Here is a 22,545-nt window from a genome sequence, read left to right as displayed (position 1 = left end):
GGGGGCGGGGCGCGCAGAGCTCGTGAGCGTCGGCGCGGGGACGCAGGTTTTTGCCTCGGGCCCTACCCTGCTCTACTCTGCGCTCTCTGCCCGCGCCGCCGCCGCCTCGGCCTCGGCCCTGCGCTGCGCGCCCGGCCCGTGCTGCCATGGCCTGCCGCCCGCGAAGCCCGCCGAGGCATCAGAGCCGCTGCGACGGTGACGCCAGGTGAGGCCGGGCTGCGCGGCGGGCGAGGGAGCGCGTGCCCCGTGGGGCGGGGGTTGTGCGGGGCCGGGGTGTTGGAGGGCGGGGGTTGTAAGGCGGTCCCGAACCTCCCGAGCCCAGCCGACCGCGTCCCTCCCCGCAGCCCGCCGTCCCCCGCGCGATGGAGCCTGGGACGGAAGCGCAGAGCCGACGGCAGGCGCTGGAGGCCCGAAGACGCCGAGGAGGCAGAGCACCGCGGCGCCGAGCGCAGACCCGAGAGGTGGGCGCGGGACCTGGGGGTCGGGGCGCGGTGGGGCCCTTGACGAGGCCGCGGGCTCCAGGGACCTCGTCGCGCTCTCGCGGTGCCGGGATCGGTCAGGTCGGCACCCTGCGTCCTTTTATCTTGGTCTCCGCGCGGCCCGGGGACTGGGGCGGCCGCAGCAGGCCTGGGAGGCGCTGGAACACTCCGGAAGCCTCTTGCCAGGATGGGAGTCAGCTGAACCGGTGTCAGCCCGAGTTAGCCGGTTCGAGTCTGTGTTGTGCTCCCGGGAGAGGTCAGGGTCTCTGACGAGCTTCTCGTGAACACGTGGAAGTCAGGGGACACCCGAGTCCCGAGGAGAAGTGAATTTACAGGGCTTACCTGCTTGGCCATATTCTAGGTTAGGCAGTGTGCAGGGAGGGTGGAGATGCGAGCGAAAGGAGGGCTCGATAGGGCTGGGACAGCCGAGGAGGGTCTGGAGGAAATAAGCAGGGGTGCCAGTGGTCATAGTGGCGGGGCTTTTCGGGGCTATGGTTAGAGAAAACTTCTCGAGGGGCTTTGGGGTGGCTCGTCCCGCAGTGGGGGCTTGTTGCTCCTAGTTCCCTGAAAGGCGTGGTGACTTGGCCGAGGTGGAGCAGTGAAGGTGGAGGAAAATGCGTGGTTCGGGATAGACTTCTGAAGGCAGGACCTGGGAGACTTGCTGATGGGTTGGGGATGGGAGGCGTGAAAGGAAAAAAAAAACTCGGACCCAAATTCACTGTGCCAAAAGGAAAAAATTATGCTGAGGGCCGAATCATGCAAGAAACTACCTTTGCGTTACTTTTTTTTTTTTTTTTTTAAAGACAGGGTCTCATTCTGTCTCACAGGCTGGAGTGCGGTGACGCGATCTTGGCTCACTGCAACATCCCCCTCCCGGGTTCAAGTGATTCTCCTGCCTCAGCCTCCCCAGCAGCTAGGATTACAGGCGCATGCCACCGCGCCCGGCTAATTTTTTGTATTTGTAGTACAGACAGGGTTTCACCATGTTGACCAGACTGGTGTCGAACTCCTGACCTCAAGTGATCCACCCACCTCGGCCACCCAAAGTCCTGGGATTACAGGTGTGAGCCACCGCGCCCGGCCACCTTTGTGTTTCTTTTTGTTTCTAAGCAGATAGCTACAGATAAAAGATTAAATATCTCCACGGGTGAACTCTGTTCACCTTAAGTGGCGACTTACTGAGCACACTAGGAATACATAATTGACTATTCCCCTACCTGCTCCTTTTCTCTTGGAACATGTAGATCCTTTCTCCTTCAACCTACTTTTCTCTTTTAAATATTGAAGCCCTGACAGTCATCTCTGGAGAAAGGCACAGACCACAGACTCTTTCTGTAATTTCGTGTTCTTCTAGGTATGTCCTTAACATTAGCTAAATTCCTAAAGCAATTGAGACCTGTCTCAGACACTTTTTGGTTTACACAGGAAAGAGGCATCAAGAATGACTCAAGCCTTTAGCTCTGAACGCTGTTGATTCGGGCCATTTGCTAAGATAAGATGGGCTGGAGCAGCTAGGCATGGGAAGTTGTGACGCTTGAGAAACTGCTTAGAGAAGCAAAGGAGATGTCAAGAAAGGTAACGGAGTGTAGGAGTCTACCTGGGAGGCGTCTTCAGGCACAGTGAGTTACCAGGATATATGGATGATATTTGGAGACTTGGGTCTGGGGGCGGGCGCGGTGGCTCCTGCCTGTAATCCCAGCACTTCGGGAGGCCAAGGCGGGCCCATCACCTGAGGTCAGGAGTTCGACACCAGCCTGACTAACATGGAGAAACCCCATTGTTGGGGACCAGCCTCAACACTACCTGTAGGGTACTTGAAGTCCGGTGGTGACAACGGAATGAGAAGAGACAGGTTAAGAGTTCATAAAGGTGGGAGCCAGGGGACCAGTTGGAAAATGGAGGCTGCAAAAGGCCCAGAGTTGTGGTCTCCACACTATTTATTGAGTACAATCACTTTAAGAAGTAGGCCAGGCGCGGTGGCTCACGCCTGTAATCCCAGCGCCTTGGCAAAAGGTGGGTGGATCACGAGGCCAGGAGATGGAGACCATCCTGGCTAACACGGTGAAAACCCGTCTCTACTAAAAATACGAAAAATTAGCCGGGCGTGGTAGCGGGCGCCTGTAGTCCCAGCTACTCAGGAGGCTGAGGCAGGAGAATGGCGTGAACCCGGGAGGCGGAGCTTGCGATGAGCCGAGATCACTCCACTGCACTCCAGCTGGGGCAATAGAGCGAGACTCCGTCTCAAAAAAAAAAAAAAAAAAGAAGTAGATGTTCAGGGTGAAACAGTGAAAGGGAGGCAGGCGTCATAGGCGTAATTATAGCGGTTTCAATGAATCTCCTTTGTGCTCAAACAGCATATCTAACTTATTGGAGAGTAGCTAGTGGGAGCGGGCTTAATTAGGAGGCTGCACATCTGTCCACATTCCAGTGCTTTAAAGGAGTGTCTTTCTCCTTGAACACTGTTTACAGATAAGAGAGCAGGTCTCGCTCTGAGCATGGGAACACGATGGCAGTTAGGAGGCTTTCCTCCTCAGAGGCCTCTTGTGGCTTTTCACAACTTACTTTGCCATATTTTTATGGCCAGCTTATACAGGCACCCGATAAGCCTTTTTCCCAACACCCCATCTCTACTAAAAATACAAAATTAGTCGGGCATGGTGGCGCATGCCTGTAATCCCAGCTACTCGGGAGGTTGAGGCAGGAGAATCCCTTGAACCCAGGAGGTGGAGGTTGCGGTGAGCCGAGATCACGCCACTGCCTTCCAGCCTGGGCAATAAGAGTGAAACTCTGTCTCAAAAAAAAAGACAAAAGACTTGGGTCTACGGGTGGGTACAGAAGAGGCCCTAGGTCCAGATATGAAGGGAAGGTAATCAAACCTTATTGAGATCAAGCTCTGAACTCTCCAGTGGTCTCATTTAGCTGAAGATAAAAATATTAAATCCTTACAGTGCTTTAGAAGTTATGGAAGTTTTTGGTGTCCTCATTCCTCAAACTATAGGAATGCTTCTGTCCTAGGGCCTTTGCACTTAGTGTTTGCACATTGTGGATAATGCCTGGAGGCACCTGACAAATAGAGCCAGCTCGTTGATGGATAAGATTAGAAGTACTCTTTGGAAGGTTGTTAGCTTAGTGTGTAAAATTAGGCTTTGTTGTCCCAAGATAGGGTAGATTATGAATATAACCTACTTAATCTAAGAAATGGACTTAAGGGTACCAAAATATGGCATGTAGTATATGGTCATTCACATACACAGGCTTTAAATTATTCTTGTAGTTCAGGAATTTGTTATGTTGGGAGACCCAGACTTGAACCTCTTGATACACTAGTGAGGATGCTTGTATCCAATCCTGGACAAACCTCTATTGAGTCAATTTAATTTTCAGTTAATTACCTAATTTGATTTCATAACTTTCTACCGTTTTTAGAATCTGGAAATTTACTTTTAGAAATCCAATTTAAGTTTATCTGAGTTGTGTGACTGTAAGGGAAGAAATAATAATTACATAAGAGGATTATTCATTTGTTACTGCAATTGCATTTTCAAAGCACAGCATTTAGTTTACAGCTAAAATAGGTTGCTTATTTGTTGTAATTAAAGTTAGTATCTAGTGTATTTCTTTGTGACGGAGTCTCCCTGTCAACCAGGCTGGAGTTCAGTGGTGTGATCTCACCTCACTGTAACCTCTGCCTTCCAAGTCCGAGCAGTTCTGCTTCAGCCTCCAAGTAGCTGGGACTACAGGCATGCGCCACCACGCCCGGCTGATTTTTTTTTTTTTTTTTTCCTTTTTGAGATAGAGTCTTGCTCTGTCGCCCAGGCTGGAGTGCAATGGCGCGATCTCAGCTCACTGCAACCTCTGCCTCCCGGGTTCAAGCAATTCTCCTGCCTCAGCCTCCTGAGTAGCTGAGATTACAGGTGCGCACCACCACGCCTGGCTAATTTTTGTATTTTTAGTAGAGACTAGGTTTCACCACGTTTGTCAGGCTAGTCTCGAACTCCTGACTTAGTGATCAGCCTGCTTTAGCCTCCCAAAGTGCTGGGATTACAGGCGTGAGCCACCATGCCTAGCCTAATTTTTGTATTTTTAGTAGAGGCAGGGTTTCATCATATTGGCCAGGCTGGTCTCAAACTCCTGACCTTGTGATCCGCCCGCCTTAGCCTTCTAAAGTGCTGGGATCACAGGCATGAGCCTGTGCACCCGGCCCAGTATCTAGTTTTAATATTAGTAGTGATCAACAGAAAAATGGGGTAGAAAAATAAAAATGTGAGTTTATGTCTGATGTATAAATAAGATACATCAATTTGAACTGCCAGAATTTGGGGCTCGAAGCCTTAAGCTTTTGGGTTTCCTGATTATTATTTTTTAAATTTTAATTATTATTTTTTTTAGACAGAATCTCGTTCTGTCGCCCAGGCTGGAGTGCAACCTCCACCTCCCAGGTTCAAGTGATTCTCCTGCCTTAGTCTCCCGAGTAGCTGGGATTACAGGCACCGGCCACCACACCCAGCTGATTTTTGTATTTTTAGTAGAGACAGGGTTTCACCATGTTAGCCAGGCTGGTCTTGAACTCCTGACCTCAGGTGATCCACCTGCCTCGGCCTCCCAAAGTGCTGGGATTACAGGTGTGAGCCACCACGCCTGGACTATTACTTATTTATTCATTTGTTTTTTGAGACAGGGTCTGTCTCCCCCAGGCTGGAGTGCAGTGCACGATCTTGGCTCACTGCAACTCCGCCTGGTGGATCACTGCAACTTCCACCTCCTGGGTCCAAGGGATTCTCCTGCCTCAGCCTCCCTAGTAGCTGGGATTACAGACACGCGCTGCCACGCCTAGCCAAGTTTTTGTATTTTGGTAGAGACTGGGTTTCACCATGTTGCCCTGGCTGGTCTGGAACTCCTGAGCCCAGGCAGTCCGCCGGCCTCGGCCTCCCGAGGTGCTAGGATTACAGGAGTGAGCCACTGCTTGGCCATAAATTTCCCAATATTGACTGAAGACTGTCTTGAACTTGAGATGGAACTGAGCTCCTGGATGTGGTTTAACTCAAGCACCGGGGGTACTTTGCCAGTAGATGGAGTCCTGACACAGCAAGGACTCTGACATATACTCCTCCATACACATTGTAATCATAGCGTACATAACATTCTGAATTATTAATTACATGCGCCCGAAAGGTAAATGGATATGCTAGCTATTCTGTATTTTATTTATTAATTTTTTGGGACGGAGTCTCTTGCTGAGGCTGGAGGAGCAGTGGTGCAATTTCGGCTCACTGCAACCTCCGTCTCTGGGGTTCAAGCAGTTCTCCTGCCTCAGCCTCCCTAGTAGCTGGGGACTACTGGTGCGCACCACTGCACCTGGCTAATTTTTGTATTTTTATTAGAGATGGGGTTTCGCCATGTTAGCCAGGCTGGTCTCGAACTCCTTACCTTGGGTCATCCACCCGCCTCGGCGTCCCCAAAGTGCTGGGATTACAAGTATGAGCCACTGTCCTCTGCCACCATATATATTTTTTTGAGATAGGGTCTTGCCCTGTTGCCCAGACTGGAGTGCAGTGCCAGGATCATGGCTCACACAGCCTTGACCTCCTGGGCTAGAGTGATCCTCCTGCCTGGGCCTCCTGTGTAGCTGGGACTACAGGCACGCCTCACTATGCTTGGGTATTTATTTATTTTGGAGATGAAGTTCCAACCTTTTTATTAAAATCAACTTCTCACAATGTATAAATACTGCATATTAGCACACATGAAAAAGACAACTTCTAAGGCACCCAGAAATACGTTCATACACGTTACAGGACCATTCGCAGAGTGGACAATTTGCTGTAGACAGTCAGCATTGGATAAATCAGAAGATTATCATCCCTCAGTACTGTACCCAGTCTCAGTAAATATTTACAACATGGTGAGAAGGTGTCAGCTGTACCTGCTTTATAATTCTATGAAGTACTCAGACTTACAGATAATTCAGAACTAAAGACTCTCCCATGATAATCTGACAAAATAAAACAAGTCGTCTAAAGTCTTAGTGATTTTGGTGTGTGCTACATCCATGATCAAATCCAAACGCTCCTGGGGTGGGCTGGATAAGTTTTTGGTAGCCTGCTTCATTATCAGAAGTTTGTCAATAAGCCTTGCCAGTAGAATACCATTTCTTCAGCATCAGTCATTTCTCAACTGGTTAATGGATCAGTAATCTCATCATGAATGAGAATGGAGAGAGAACAGAAGACAATTCTTCTCACACTTAACAGTAATTAGGATGGGTCAGTGCAGTCTGGGTACGGTGGCTCACAGCTATAATCCCAGTACTTTGGGAGGCCGAGGCAGGTGGATCACCTGAGGTCGGGAGTTCGAGACCAGCCTGGCCAACATGGAGAAACTCAGCCTGTATTAAAAATACAAAATTAGCTGGACGTGGTGGCTCATGCCTGTAATTTCAGCTACTTGGGAGGCTGAGGCAGGAGAATCGCTTGAACCTGGGAGGCAGAGGTTGCAGTGAGCCGAGATCATGCCATTGCACTGCAGTCTTGGCAACAAGAGTGAGACTCCGTCTCAAAAAAAAAAAAAAAAAGAATGGGTCAGTGTAGAACAGGAGGCGGCAGACATTTGGCAAGTACAGGATCATGCTGTTTAGTATAGACATGTCTGAAAAATTCTTACCCTGGAGGTTCATATTCAGATGGAGGAGTCTACACTGGCCAGATAACCTGGAGGAATGCCAGACCTGCACTTTTATTATATGGATACAGGCTTGGGACTACACAGCGGAAACACCCACCTGAGATAGCCTCAATTAGAGACTTATCTTGCAGAGCATTCTCAGTATGACAGCGAATCCCTCTGTATGGCCAGCCAGGGGAAGCACGAGGTTGCTGGAAGTGAGTAGTTGCTCTGCACCGTCAAGCATGCACACATCTGTCTAGATGTGCCCGCGATCTGTGAAACTCGGGCTTTGTTAGAATAATGGAAATCTTTGGTCGTCGGTTTTATGAAAGGCAATATTGTCACAATCCTGTCAACATTGACATTGGCAATGACTTCAAACTGGGACTAATGGCATAGGGACAAATTAAATACAAGATGGGAAACTCTACACTCTCTGAACTTCTTAGAGTCAACTTCATAAGCTCCAGCATCAGGCTGGATGTTGGATCAATGAGATAAGGTTAACCCATAGAAATGCCAGAACTGAAGCTGAAAACTAGATATGGGTTTTTCTGACTGCCACACACACTGCAAAAATTTGAAGCAAATATCCCATCTTAATGACTTTATAAACACACACCAGAGATGAACGAAATAACTTGATTTTAGCCATCTGATAGCCCTGGACTACTGAAGTGTGGACACCCAAAAGGAATCATAATTTAGTTTGAAGTCTAAAATCTAGTTGGTTTTATTAGACCCCCAAACACAGTGCGCACACTGCCAAGGAGCTCCATGACTTCTGCTCTAGTAAGACAGCCCTGGATAGACAGATGCAGCTGATAGGTTACGTTCTACATCTAGTTTGCTTTTGTCCTGCTAAACTCCAGTTTAGTATGGTTTGATACACATAGTTCACTGATATAATGCTTTTATTTTTTTGGATGGGAGATAGAGATGAGGTCTCACTATCTTGCCCATGCTGGTCTTGAACTCCTGGGTTCAAGTGATCCTCCTACCTCAGTTTCCAAAGTGCTGGTATTACAGGCGTGAGCCACTGTGTCCCACCAGCCTTTGAATATTTCTTAACATACAGTTTGAAAGAAAACAAAGTATGTGTCATGGTTCAGTAGCATTTTCGTTTTATTGCAGCTTTACCACTCCTGAAGGCCCTAAACCCCGTTCCAGATGCTCTGACTGGGCAAGTGCAGTTGAAGAAGATGAAATGAGGACCAGAGTTAACAAAGAAATGGCAAGGTACACATTTTGGACCACCTTGAAGTGTTAATCTGTGGCGTTTTCAGTAACACATTAAATTTGATATTTGTCTTAGAACAGTGGTTCTCAAAGGTCTGGGCTCCAGACCAAAGGCATCAACATTTCTTGGGAACTTGTTAGAAATACAGATTCTCAGACCCTTCCCTGGGCCTGCGAATGGGGTGGGGCCTGGCCATCCTGTGAAAAGCCCTCCAGGCGGGTCCACTCTTTCAAGCTTGAAGACCACTGTCCTCTTGGTGGTAATCCTTCCAAGAGTGGAAGTAGGTGCACAGTGGTGTTACTGCTGGATTGCAGGCTGGAGGACTATCAGAACTTTCTTTCTTTCTTTCTTTCTTTTTTTTTTTTTTTTTTGAGACAGTCTTGCTCTGTTGCCCGGGCGGGAGTACAGTGGCAAGATCTCGGCTCACTGCAACCTCCGCCTCCCGGGTTCAAGCGATTCTCTTGCCTCAGCCTCCTAAGTAGCTGAGATTACAGGCACAGGCCACCACACCTGGCTAATTTTTGTATTTTTTGTAGAGACGGGGTTTCACCATGTTGGTCAGGCTGGTCTTGAATTCCTGGTCCGCCCACCTCGGCCTCCCAAAGTGCTGGGATTACAGGCATGAGCCACTGTGCCCGGCCTAACTATCAGGAACTTAACTATAGTCATTTGTTACCACCGACCTTCTGTATGCGGTGCTCACACAACCCAGCACAGTAGATGGAGTGCTCTCTCCAGGTGAAGGAATACATTGACACTTGGCTTAGGCAACAAACACAGCTCAGAAATGCCAACATACAAGGAAAGGTCTCAAACTCGGATTCTGTGAACCTCTTGCAGTTGTACACAAGATTGTTGGGTGTATCCAAGTTCTTGCAAACTAAGCTACTTCCTCTTCGTTGACTCATTACCTAATGCATCCTTAACCATGTTTAATCTCCCTTGATTATCAGTGTGTTGATCTTTTCTCTTTTGATGAGTTGTCTAACTCAAACCCAGTTGCAAGGACTGGGTTTATTCAAACCCAGTTAAAATGTGGCTCATAATTGAAGTATTTTACAAGATAATTTTAGCCAACAAGTGGCTGATAAATCAAACAGGGTCTCGAGAAAAATGTGTTTTGCGTGTCAGCCGCGGAACCATACCTAGACTGTCTGTTTTCATTTTGGCAGCCAGTGATGGTATTTATAGCAGCCTCCTTTGAAAAGGGACGGGAATATGTGGGAATTGGTTATTGAACATTTGGGGGAGTTATTTGTCATTTCTTCTGGTATCAAAATGTGTGGGTGGATATATGCCTTGGTAGAAGAAATGAACTAGGAGTTCACAGATGTGAGTACCAGTGTTTTTAGTGAATTATTGTATTTATATAGGTCTTGACTTCCTCAACTATAAAATTAGAATGTTTGACTTGACTTGTATAGTTTGTGTTGCATGCACAAGTCTTAGAACAGTTCTTGCATACCTATAGCCTAGTTGCTCCCTCAAGTCACCCCTTGCCAGGGTTTATCTGCAGCTCTTATTCATGCGTATTCCACCTGTCCAGATTGTCCTGTGAGTGGACCCCATTTGTTCTTCAGATATCTCATGGGTCTGTGCCTGAAAATTGTCCTGTTTTGGAAAACAGCACTGTTTGGACTGCTCTGTTGATTATACCCTTTGTGATGGAAAGCTACGGCTTTTATTTACTTATTTTTTTGAGATGGAGTCTTGCTCTGTTTCCCAGGCTGGAGTGTAATGATGCAATCTCAGCTCACTGCAACTTCCGCTTCCTAGGTTCAAGCGATTCTCCTGCCTCAGCCTCTCGAGTAGCTGGGATTATAGCTGTGTGCCACCACACCTGGCTAATTTTTGTATTTTTAGTAGAGGCTAGGTTTCACCATATTGGCCAGGCTGGTCTTGAACTCCTGACCTCAGGTGATTCGCCCGCCTCGGCCTCCCAAAGTGTTGGGATTATAGGCGTGATCCACCTTGCCTGGCCAAAGCTGCGGCTTTTAGTGCAACCTGTGTAATTTAAACTCCTGGCCCTTTAGTGAGCCATTACTGACAGGCCGGCTTACTTCCTGACAGTAAGAAGGGTATGAAATGTCAGCTTACTATGCTTTAAGGAGACTAACAGACTACAAACTAGCAGTATAAGAGTATGAAAATGGATTTTCTGCACGGCATGGTGGCTCACACCTGTAATCGCAGTACTTTGGGAGGCCAAGGCGGGTGGATCACCTGAGATCAGGAGTTCGAGACCAGCCTGACCAACATGGAGAAACCCCGTCTCTACTAAAAATACTAAAAATTAGCCAGGCGTGGTGGCGGCAACCTTTAATCTCAGCTACTCAGGAGGCTGAGGCAGGAGAATCGCTTGGACCCAGGAGGCGGAGGTTGCACTGAGCCGAGATCTCGCCATTGCACTCCAGTCTGGGCAACAAGAGGGAACTCCGTCTCAAAAAAAAAAAAGAAAATGGATTTTCATCATACCTGAAAACCAGTCTTTCTCATCTGTGGTACTGGAGAGAATGAGGCCCTGCAGCAAATGATTTGCAGGACTAATCTCTGAATCGTACAAAGATGGTGTTATATAGCCAGTGCTACTCTAGATGCACGGGCGATAAATTACTTCATTACCTTCTGGCGTCCAAGCTGCACCAAACACCTCAGCAAACTGGGGTGGATTTTAGATTTTGAGAGGAGGCACAGTAATACATGACATAATTTAGATACCCGCATGACAGGCCAGGGGTGGTGGCTCACTCCTGATCTCAGTACTTTGGAGAGGCTGAGGCGGGAGGATTGCTTGAGCTCAGGAGTTCAAGAGCAGCCTGGGCAAGATAGACCTCCATCTCTCCAAAAAAAGAAAAAAATTTTTTTGGAGATGGGTGTGGCGGCACTTGCCTGGAGTCCTAGCTGCTTGGGAGGCTGAGGTGAGATGATTGCTTCAGCCCAGGAGTATGAGGCTGTGGTAAGCCATGATCGTGCTACTGTACTCTAGCCTGGGTGACAGAGTGAGACCCCATCTGAAAAAAAAAAAAGATACTCACATGAACTTGGAGCTCAAGGTTAGCTCGTGATTTCAACGTTAGATTGCGCTAGACTCCTTTTGGAGATGTCATAGTTTTTTTTTTTGTTTGTTTGTTTTTTTGCAAAACTGCGTTCTGGTAATGACTGCGATAGAAAGCAGATACCTCAGGAAGTTCATGAGGAACAAGACAAAAGGGGACACGTTTGGTCTCCAAGATTGGAGAAGGTATGCAGTGCCCAGTAGGCATACGAGTCCCATTAGTAAGTTTGGTGTTTTTAAAATAATTTATTTGAATTTATGTTTTGTTTTTCTCTTTTTAAGGCTGCCAAGTTTTAGGGAATGTAAATTTTTGTTGTGTGGATCTCACTACTTAAACTGAACCTGACAAAGATTTCTTTTGGCCCACGGAGCTTCTGGATTGCATAGGATGGTGTGCCTGCGGGCATCAGGGTGGAGCTTCCTCAGACCTGGCTGCTTTATTTTTATATCTTTTTTAAAAACAGCAATATTTATTTTGCCCTCAGATATAAAAGGAAACTCCTCATCAATGACTTTGGAAGAGAGAGAAAATCATCATCAGGAAGGTAAAGGCTGTGTAAATGTTTCTTTTCTAATTTGATAGACCTGTAATTTGTTAAAAAAAAATTGTGACTGTCAGAAATGCTGACTGTCGCAGTAGCATTTATTAATACCTTTTTCACTAATTTGAAATACTGTATCTGTTGTGTACTAAATTCCCATACATGCAGTCTCTGGACTATTTAGGATTCATATGGTTGGGAATCTGGAGTGAATCCTCCATTATTGTGTTTTGACATTTTCTTGGCTTACCTTACATACATGGTGATCTTAATTGAGGGCTTATTCTGTTAATCTGTTGTTTTTTCAGTTCTGATTCAAAGGAGTCTATGTCTACTGTGCCGGCTGACTTTGAGACAGATGAAAGTGTCCTAATGAGGAGACAGAAGCAGATCAACTATGGGAAGAACACAATTGCCTACGATCGTTATATTAAAGAAGTCCCAAGGTAGTCTTGTTTCAGTGGCATGTCTTGAACAAGCCGTGTGGCACTGCGTTTCTAAAGAGTTGCTTAGATTGGGTAGTACAAATGATGCTGGGGATAGTTCACACCTGCTACGAGCTATTTAATAGAGACTTACTGGGGCTTATCACGTAAATAAAGAATGGATTGGCAACTGGAAAACTAAAGACATGAAGATTTTAAAAATCATTTTCATCATTTTGAATGTGAGATAACATTTTATTTCTTAGGAGTCAGCAATCATGCAGATGTAAGCTTATTAAAATACAGGATGGGGAAAAATGAAGTTCAGGTTAAATATTGTAAAATTCTAATTGGAGGAAAAAAATTGGCATTGCCCTGTTGTCTTTAAGCAGCATGTTCTTACCTATCCTGCTCCCTCAAACAGACACAGAAGGATATAAAGAAAGCTTTAGTGTTTTCCCAAACTTTTTGGCAGGATTGGGGTTGAAATTTACTTTTCTGGGCCAGGTGCAATGGCTCATGCTTGTAATTCCAGCACTTTGGGAGGCTGAGAGGACTGCTTGAGGCCAGGAGACTAGCCTGGGCAATATAAGGAGACCTCATCTCTACAAAAAATTTAAAAATTAGCCAGGTGTGGTGGTTTGCACCTGTAGTCCCAGCTACTTGGGAGACAGGTGGGAGAATTGCTTCAGCCCAGGAATTCAAGGTTACAGTGAACCATTAATCACACCACTGCACTCCAGCCTGGGCTGCAGAGTGTGAGACTTTGTCTCTTAAAAAAAAAAAAAATTTTACTTTTGGCTGAGTGCAGTGGCTCACGCCTGTAATCCCAGCACTTTGGGAGGCCGAGGAGTGCGGATCACGAGGTCAGGAGATTGAGACCACCCTGGCTAACACGGTGAAACCCCGTCTCTACTAAAAATACAAGAAATTTGCTGGGCGTGGTGGCACACATTTGTAGTCCCAGCTACTCGGGAGGCTGAGGCAGGAGAATCGCTTGAACCCGGGAGGAGGAGGTTGCAGTGAGCCGAGATGGCACCACTGCACTCCAGCCTGGGTCACAGAGCAAGACTCCATCTCAAAAAAAAAAAACAATTTTTTTTTTTTTTTTAACTTTTTTGGAACATAGCTGGCAAAGGAATAGTAAGATTCAATGTGATGGTGCTTTTTTTTTCCCTCCTGACCGAGTCTTGCTGTTACCTAGGCTGAAGTGCAGTGTCATATCATGTCTCACTGTGTATTCATTTTTTTTGAGACGGAATCTTGCTCTGTTGCCCAGGCTGGAGTGCAGTGGCGCAATTTCAACTCCACCTCTCGGGTTCAAGCGATTCTCCTGCCTCAGCCTCCACAGGCGCCTGCCACCACACTTGGTTAATTTTCGTATTTTCAGTAGAGACGGGGTTTTACCATATTGGCCAGGCTGGTCTCGCACTGCTGACCTCGTGATCCGTCTGTCTCTGCCTCCCACAGTGCTGGGATTACAGGGGTGAGCCACCACGCCCAACCATCATGGCTCACTGTAGTCTTGAACTCCTGGCCTCAAGCAATCCTCCTACCTCAACCTCCTGAGTAGCTGGGACCAGCGGTGCATGCCACCGCACCTGGCTAAATTTTTAAATTTTTATAGAGATGGCAGTCTCCCTATGTCGCCCAGGCTGGTCTTGAACTCCTGGCCTCAAGTAGTCCTCCCAAAGTACTGTGATTACAAGCGTGAGCCACTGTGCCCGGTGGATAGTGATTTTTTTGAGACTGAGTTTCACTCTAGTCCAGGCTGGAGTGCAATGGTGCAATCTTGGCTCACCGCAACCTCCGCCTCCCAGGTTCAAGCGATTCTCCTGCCTCAGCCTCCCAAGTAGCTGGAATTACAGGCATGCGCCACCATGCCCGGGCTAATTTTTTTGTTTTTTTAGTACAGATGGTGCTTCTCCATGTTGGTCAGGCTGGTCTCGAACTCCTGACTTCAGGTGATCCGCCTGCCTTGGCCTCCCAAAGTGCTGGGATTACAGGTGTGAGCCACCGCACCCGGCCCGGATAGTGCTTTTTTTTTTTTTTATTTTTTTTAAATTATTTTTTTAAACATATTTGTTCATTTTGTAGGATCTCAGTTGATTTTTTATTTATTTATTTATTTTTGAGACGGAGTCTCACTCAGCAGGCTGGAGTGCAGTGGCGCGATTTTGGCTCACTGCAACCTCCGCCTCCTGGGTTCAAGTGATTCTCCTGCCTCAGCCTCCCGAGTAGCTGGGATTACAGGTGTCTACCACCACGCCTGGCTAATTTTTTGTATTTTTAGTGGAGACAGGGTTTCATCATGTTGGCCAGGCTGGTCTTGAACTTCTGATCTCAGGTGATCTGCCTGCCTCAGCCTCCCAAAGTGCTGGGATTACAGCGTGAAGCACTGTGCCCGACTTTTTTTTTTTTTTTTTTTTTAAAGTGGAGTCTTGCTCTGTTGACCAGACTGGAGTTGCAGTGGCATGATCTAGGCTCATTGCAACCATCGCCTCCCAGGTTCAAGCAATTCTTCTGCCTCAGCCGCTGGAGTAGCTGGGACTCCAGGCATAAGCCACCATGACTGGCTAATTTTTGGTATTTTTAGTAGAGATGAGGTTTCATCATGTTGGCCGGCCTGATCTCAGGCTCTTGAGTTCAACTGATTTGCCACACCCAGCAGTGTGTTTTTTTTTTTTTTTTTTTGAGACGAAGTCTCGCTGTGTTGCCCACGCTAGAGTGCAGTGGCACGATCTCGGCTCACTGCAAACTCTGCCTCCCGGGTTCAGGCGATCCTCCTCCCTCAGCCCCCCAATAGCTAGGATTACAGGCACAGGCCACCACGCCCGGCTAATTTTTGCATTTTTAGTAGAGACGGGGTTTCACCATGTTGGCCAAGCTGGTCTCGAACTGCTGACCTCAGGTGATCCACCCACCTTGGCCTCCCAAAATGCTAGGATTATAGGTGTGAGCCACCGCTCCCAGCCCCTAGCTGTTTTTTTTGTTCTGTTTTGTTGTTTTTTGTTTTTGTTTTTTTTAAATAGAGACGAGGTCTCACTGTGTTGCCCAGGCCATTTTCAAATTCCTGAGCTTAAGTGATCTTGGCACGACCTCCCAAAATGCTAGGATTACAGGCATGAGCCACCATGCCTGGTGATCTATAATATTTAAAATAATACTAATCTCATAGTTTGGTTAATCTTCAAGCTAATGTGGAAATGTGAGTGGCATGTGGGCAAGTGCTAGAATAATCTTTCTCCTGTAGACACCTTCGACAACCTGGCATTCATCCCAAGACCCCTAATAAATTTAAGAAGTATAGTCGACGTTCATGGGACCAGCAAATCAAACTCTGGAAGGTGGCTCTGCATTTTTGGGATCCTCCAGCCGAAGAAGGATGTGATTTGCAAGAAATGTATGTCTTTATTGCATTCTTGTTCTGTGATTCTCTGATTGTTCCAGTGACTGGAGCAGCTGTGCACCACTGGGACAGGAGGGTCTGGTGCCAAGTCCCCCAGCAGCTGTTGGGGAGCAGAGCAGCTGCTGCAGCTTGGTGCTGAGTTCTTCTGTACTGGGAGGGAGGCAGCTGGAAGGAAGAGTTTGCTTCCTGGATTGAGTTTATTTTTTCAAGCAAAGTCAATCTGGGAATACAGTTTTTGTTTGTTGTTTTGCTGTTTTTCCCCTAAAAATTACAATAATCTCTGGAATTTGTTTTTTAAATATAAATATCCTAAAAAGGATTTGAGTCATTTCGGCTCAACCATGAAAATAAAAGTTCTTAATTAAGGAAGGAAGGCTTTCTTTCTCTGTTGGCTTTTTTTTTTTTTTTTTTTTGGAGATGCTCTGTCACCCAGGCTGGAGTGCAGTGGTGTGATCCCGGCTCACTGCAACCTTCACCTTCTGGGTTCAAGTGGTTCTCCTGCCTCAGCCTCCTGAGTAGCTGGGATTACAGGCACGCGCCACCACGCCCAGCTATTTTTTGTATTTTTAGTGGAGACGGGGTTTCACCATGTTGATCAGGCTGGTCTCGAATTCCTGACCTCGTGATCTACCTGCCTCAGCCTCCCAAAGTGCTGGGATTACAGGGGTGAGCCACTGCTCCCAGCCCCGTTGGCCTTTAAACTTGTGCCTAGTTGAAATGTCTCAGCTCTGAACTTTTGCTGCATCATGGGAATACCTGCTGACCAGGAAGGTAGAGAGAATGATCTTGTACCTCCCTCCCTCTATGTGGGGTTTCTTCTCAGCTCCCCTCTGGTCCTGAGCTTCTCGCTTCCTCAGACACATTCTTTAAACAAACAATTAGAGTTTCTCCTCTGTGCTGGGAAATTTTTTAGAGACTGGCATGTTTGAAACGATTTTAAGTGGCTTTACCAGTTTGTTCTGACAGATGTCATTTGGGTTTTTTCCCCCAGTGTGACACCATTGTCCCATTCTCTGAGTAGAAACTTGGAAAAATTAGTGATAATGCATAGTATGTTCATCACAGTGCTCGTTTCTCCCCCTCAAAAATTGGGCTTATGAGTGCTTCTGTTTCCAAGGATGCTTGTGTGGTGAGCCCAGCAGATCTTTTTGTTGCTTCTCATTGCCAGTCCGCTTTCTCTTTGCTGGATTGATTGGGCTGGGATTAAGTCTGTCAAATAGTCACTGAAAGCTGACCCCTCAGGGAGCCTAGGGCACACTGTCAGTGTTGTGGCTGTACCATATGGATGGGGTTTGTCTGTAGCGCCCCGTCTCCTGGCTTTGTTAAGTTAGTGCCTGACGCACCTGTTGGATCTTGTTTAACAGACACCCTGTAGACCTTGAATCTGCAGAAAGCAGCTCCGAGCCCCAGACCAGCTCTCAGGATGACTTTGTAAGTACTTTGGATAAGTCTTTCAGCTTGGGGGTTGCAGGTGAATTGTTAATAACACATGCTGCCTTATAAACTGAAGTTTGGGCCGGGCACGGTGGCTCACGCCTGTAATCCCAGCACTTTGGGAGGCCAAGGCAGGCGGATCACCTGAAGTCAGGAATTCAAGACTAGCCTGGCCAACATGGTGAAACCCTGTTTCTACAAAAATACAAATAATAGCCAGGTATGATGGTGGGTGCCTGTAGTCCGTGCTACTCAGGAGGCTGAGGTGGGAGAATAGCTTGAACCCAGGAGGTGGAGGTTGCAGTGAGCTGAGATGGCGCCATTGCACTCCAGCCTGGGCAACAGAGCAAGACTCTGTCTCAAAAAAAAAAAAAGAAAAGAAAACCGTCTGCTGCGCGTGGTGGCTCACGCCTGTGATCCCAGTGCTTTGGGAGGCTGAGGCAGGCAGATCACCTGAAGTCAGGAGTTCAAGACCAGCCTGCCCAACATAGTGAAACCCAGTCTACTAAAAATACAAAAACTGGCTGGGTGTGGTCATGCAGGCATGTAATCCCAGCTACACGGGAGGCTGAGGCAGGAGAATCACTTGAACCCGGGAGGCAGAGGTGGCAATGAGCCGAAATTGTACCACTGCCCTCCACCCCGTGTGACAGAGTGAGACTCTGTCTCAAGAGAAAAGAAAACCGTTTTTAAATGTATCAGTTTAAATACTGTCTCCTGTTCTGAGACAGCCACTATTTGTGGTTTTGTCTAGGCTTTTAGAATTCTTTCTGTGCTTATAAACTATGTACATGGCCAGGCACAGTGACTAGTGACTCCTTCCTGTAATCCCAGCACAATGGGATGTGTGCACATCTAAACTTCAGTGTCTTGTAAATGGTACATGTGGTTTCTCTTTGCAGTGTTATTAAAATCTGTCTCAGTTGCACGTGAAGCGTACACCTTGCTGTGCATTACGTCACATGATTTGCCACATAAGGAGTGGGGTGTAGGAAGTGGCCCCTGTTTTCAGGGTGAGAGGAATGTCAACCGACCCATGCTTCTGTTTTCCAGGATGTGTACTCTGGCACACCCACCAAGGTTAGACACATGGACAGTCAAGTGGAGGATGAGTTTGATTTGGAAGCTTGTTTAACTGAACCCTTGAGAGACTTCTCAGCCATGAGCTAACTGCCACCTGGCGGCCAGGAAGAGAAACAGCTCCTCCCCGACTAGGTGGAAGGCTGGCCAGGCACTAAGCATGTGTGTGCACTTGTACCTGGTGGTTTCTCTGTTAGCAGTCCATTATCTCATGCTGAATTATTTTTGCCTTACTTTCTTAAGAAACATTAATTTTATGTATAGTGAGTATATTTTGCATGTTTTAAATTGTAAATGGAGCTAAGTCCAAGAAAGTACTTGAAGCAATCTTCCAGCGAGCTTAATTGCATAATCCCTGTTGTCCTCCAGGGTAAGCTGACAGGTCTACTTAACTGGTTTTCCACAGGCATCTTCAGTTATTGCTTGTCAGATGGACTGTTTTGGATTTAACCATGTAATCCATGGGACCAATTGAGAGTCAGCTACTTTTATAGGCATCAAAGTATTCTCAGACACCTTTAATATCTTTATGGAAACTTAATTTTTGGCCTTTTATCAATATGTCATAACAGCATTCTGAAGTCAGACATTGTTAAATTGAGCTATTAAACTAATGAGTTTTATGTAAGTTATAAATGGTCTTAATTTGGTACTTGTAAATAACTCTAGTTAGACTCTTTAGAATACTCCAAGAGTTAGGGCAGCAGAGTGGAGCGATTTAGAAAGAACATTTTAAAACAATCAGTTAATTTACCATGTAAAATTGCTGTAAATGATAATGTGTACAGATTTTCTGTTCAAATATTCAATTGTAAACTTCTTGTTAAGACTGTTATGTTTCTATTGCTTTTGTATGGGATATTGCAAAAATAAAAAGGAAAGAACCCTCTTTAACTGATTGGGGGTGTTGCCAGGTGGGCCAGCTGCCATGAGAGCTGACATGTTTGGAGGGTCAGAATTGTGTCTGCCTTTCTTGTGTCTGAAGCAAGTGGCACTCAGTGAGTGGCGCTGGGTAAAGGGCCTTCTTTATTTTTTTAATTTTATTTTTTGAGAGAGTTTCGCTCTTGTTGCCCAGGCTGGAGTGCAATGGTACGATCTTGGCCCACTACAACCTCTGCCTCCTGGGTTCAAGCGATTCTCCTGCCTCAGCCTCCCAAGTAGCTGAAATTACAGGTATGTGCCACCACACGCAGCTAATTTTGTATTTTTAGTAGAGACAGGATTTCTCCATGTTGGTCAGGCTGGTCTCGATCTCCCGACCTCAGGTGATCTGCCTGCCTCGGCCTCCCAAAGTGCTGGGATTACAGGTTTGAGCCGCTGCGTGTGGCCGGGGGCCTTCTTTAATAGGTGTCACATGTCACATTTGGTCTGATGCTTATTCATCAGCACTGGCGTGACAGCCTTCCCTGTCTCTTGGGAGAGACCCTGCAGCAGGATAATCATCAGTCTGAGGGTGCCCTGCCCCCACTGCCTTCACCCTTGGACCATGGTTGCTGCCTGCAGACGTGACCACTAGTCCACGCCACAGCCACATGTCCCGGAGATCCCTCCAAGTGATGCTGGGCTGGTCTTAAGCCAGGGATGGGCTCAGGTAACTTTGTTCGAGGAGCTTGAAGAGGGCAAGAAGCTCTTATTTACTTAGCTTGTTTATGGAGACCTCAAGCAGTGTCAGGTGGAGGGTGGTAGACACTGGGGTCGTAGCACATGCCCTGGTGAGGAGACCCAGCTCTTTCAGGGTGGTAGGAGGTGCCTGATAAAAGGTGACATCTGGGGAGGGCAGCAAGCAGAGGCCACGAAGTGGGAGCACTCGGCATTGACTTCAAGAGTCCTAAAATGTGGGAGGACTTCTGGGGGCATGACTGCAAGCCTCAGTCTTGAGAAGGCAGAGGTGAAGGTCCTTGTTAGATGGTGACAGTTCAGTGGCGCTGTGGCCTCCATCATGACTGCGACGGAGTTTGTCACTAGGGAGCTACTTCCCCTAAACTGTGAGCAGGTCCTTAGTGATGAGCAGCACTCAGTGCTCTTAGGCTAAAATTCAGTGGCTTCCAAGCAAAAATGACATCCAGAAGACAGCTGGAAAGGTGATCTAAGCTAAAGCTGAGGGTGTGGCATGAAATCCTCTGTTACAACCATAGAAAGTTGAACCTTTCTCTCTTCACTGGAGTGCAGTGGCGCGCCTTCAGCTCACTGCAACCTCCACCTCCTTTGGCTCAAGCAATTCTCCTGCCTCAGTCTCCTGAGTAGCTGGGATTACAGGCATGAACCACCACACTTGGCCAATTGTAGTTCTAGTAGAGTCGGGGTTTCGCCATGTTGGCCACGCTGGTCTTGACCTCAGGCGATCTGCCCTCCTCGGCCTCCCAAGGTGCTAGGATTACAGGTGTGAGCCACCGCGCCCAGCTATTAGAACCTTTCTTTCCCTCAATAAGACTTCTTGCTCCTCTGCAGGAGCCCAAGATGGTGCTAGTCTGAAAAGCCCCACAGATGTGGCTTCTAATGAACTGAACCCTATTAAGAGTCACAGAATTAACATGGGCGGAAGCTGCTGCCAGGCTGGACTGAAAGGGCCAGGCAATACAAGAGGCCTTGAACCCTCAGGTTCCTACCAGCGGGAAGTAGGAAGATAAAACTCTCTAGCTGCAAACACAGGCTGCCTTTTGTGAAAAAGAAGGATAATTCAGAGATGGAGCCAGGAGCTTGGAGGACTGAGGCTGGCCTAGTCAGGGGACTGCCAGGTGATGTGTGCCCAGCTGGATTTCAGACTTGCTGTGGGTCAGGGACTCCTGGGAGCATCTGCAGCAGGTGTCCTAGGTCTGTCCCCGCTGTTCATTGGCGGGGGGTGGGGGGTGTGCATGTGTGTGGTGGGGGCCGGGGACAGTCTTTACATGGAAAGGGGCTCAACACAGGAGCTGTCAGGAGCCTCCTCCACAAGGGAGTGGATTCAGGTGAGATTCTGGGCTTTTTAAACTAGAATGCTTAGTTTCAAATCTAACAACACATGTATGGGACCTGTATGCTGAAAATGGCACAACCCTGATGAAACAGAGATCTAGTGGAGAAATGTAACTTGTTGATGGACTGGAAGACTCAATCAAGATGTGATGAAACAGAGATCTAGTAAGTGGAGAAATGTAACTTGTTCATGGATTGGAAGACTCAATCAAGATGTCAATTCCTGGGCCGGGCGCAGTGGCTCATGCCTGTAATCCCAGCACTTTGGGAGGCTGAGGCGGGCGGATCTCCTGAGGTCAGGAGTTTGAGACCAGCCTGACCAACATGGAGAAACCCCGTGTGTATGCAAAATTAGCCGGGTGTGGTGGTGCATGCCTGTAATCCTAGCTACTCAGGAGGCTGAGGCAGGAGAATCGCTTGAACCTGGGAGGTGGAGGTTGTGGTGAGCCGAGATGGCGCCATTCTACTCCAGCCTGGGCAACGAGCGAAAGTCCGTCTCAAAAATAAATAAATAAATAAATAAAAATCAGCTGGGCATGGTGGCACAGACCTGTAGTCCCAGCTACTCCGGAGGCTGAGGTGGGAGGATCCCTTAAGCTCAGGAGTTTGAGGCTGCAGTGAACTACGATCACACCAGTGCAACCCATCCTGGGTGACAGAGTGAGACCCTGTCTCAAAAAAAAAATAAATAAATAAAAACTTTGGTTCTGCCAAATACCGTTAAAAGAATGAAAAGGTCCGGGTGCGGTGGCTCACGCCTGTATCCCAGCACTTTGGGAGGCCGAGGCGGGCAGATCACGAGGTCAGGAGATCGAGACCATCCTGGCTAACACGGTGAAACCCCGTCTCTACTAAAAAAAATACAAAAATTAGCCGGGTGTGGTGGGGAGCGCCTGTCGTCCCAGCTACTCCAGAGGCTGAGGCAGGAGAATGGCGTGAACCCGGGAGGCGGAGCTTGCAGTCAGCCGAGATCGCACCACTGTACTCCAGCCTGGGCGACAGAGCGAGACTCTGTATCAAAAAAAAAAAAAAAAAAGACAAATCCACAATTATATTCAGAGATTTCAACAGTGCTCCCTCAGTAATTGATAGAACAAGTAGATTAAAAAAACTATAAGGATATAGGTGTGAGCCACCTTGCCTTTAATTTTTTTAAATTGTGAAAGATACATGAGGTGTACAGAAGAGTATGGAAAATAACATAAAGCCTCTGCACACATAACCAGTTTTGTCAAATCTTTGCCAAGATGGCTTCCAGATCCTTTT

The 22,545-nt window shown here is 47.3% G+C and overlaps 1 protein-coding gene across 4 annotated transcripts; it reads left to right on the top strand.

Moving 5' to 3' along the window:
• Window positions 1-3: 3 nt before the first annotated feature.
• SLBP (stem-loop histone mRNA binding protein) lies at window positions 4-19,216 on the top strand. 4 transcript variants are annotated; one of them, XM_019025363.4, is made up of 8 exons: window positions 4-205; window positions 345-461; window positions 8,277-8,381; window positions 11,923-11,982; window positions 12,288-12,425; window positions 15,658-15,807; window positions 17,178-17,244; window positions 18,150-19,216. In XM_019025363.4, exons 1-8 carry the CDS (start codon window positions 147-149, stop codon window positions 18,156-18,158), a joined length of 705 nt encoding a protein of 234 aa, XP_018880908.1. In that variant the 5' UTR covers window positions 4-146; the 3' UTR covers window positions 18,159-19,216. The 4 variants fall into 4 exon arrangements, with proteins under 4 accessions (XP_018880908.1, XP_055240306.1, XP_004038377.1 ...); XM_004038329.5 differs by having other exon boundaries at window positions 16-205; window positions 18,301-19,216; XM_055384331.2 differs by lacking the exon at window positions 8,277-8,381 and having other exon boundaries at window positions 18,301-19,216.
• Window positions 19,217-22,545: the final 3,329 nt, after the last annotated feature.

This window comes from Gorilla gorilla, chromosome 3 (assembly GCF_029281585.2).
Source record: "Gorilla gorilla gorilla isolate KB3781 chromosome 3, NHGRI_mGorGor1-v2.1_pri, whole genome shotgun sequence".
In the NCBI taxonomy this organism is placed as follows: domain Eukaryota; kingdom Metazoa; phylum Chordata; class Mammalia; order Primates; family Hominidae; genus Gorilla; species Gorilla gorilla.
The sequence above is the reverse complement of the archived record's forward strand: the minus strand, read 5'-3'. Positions and strand labels throughout refer to the sequence as shown.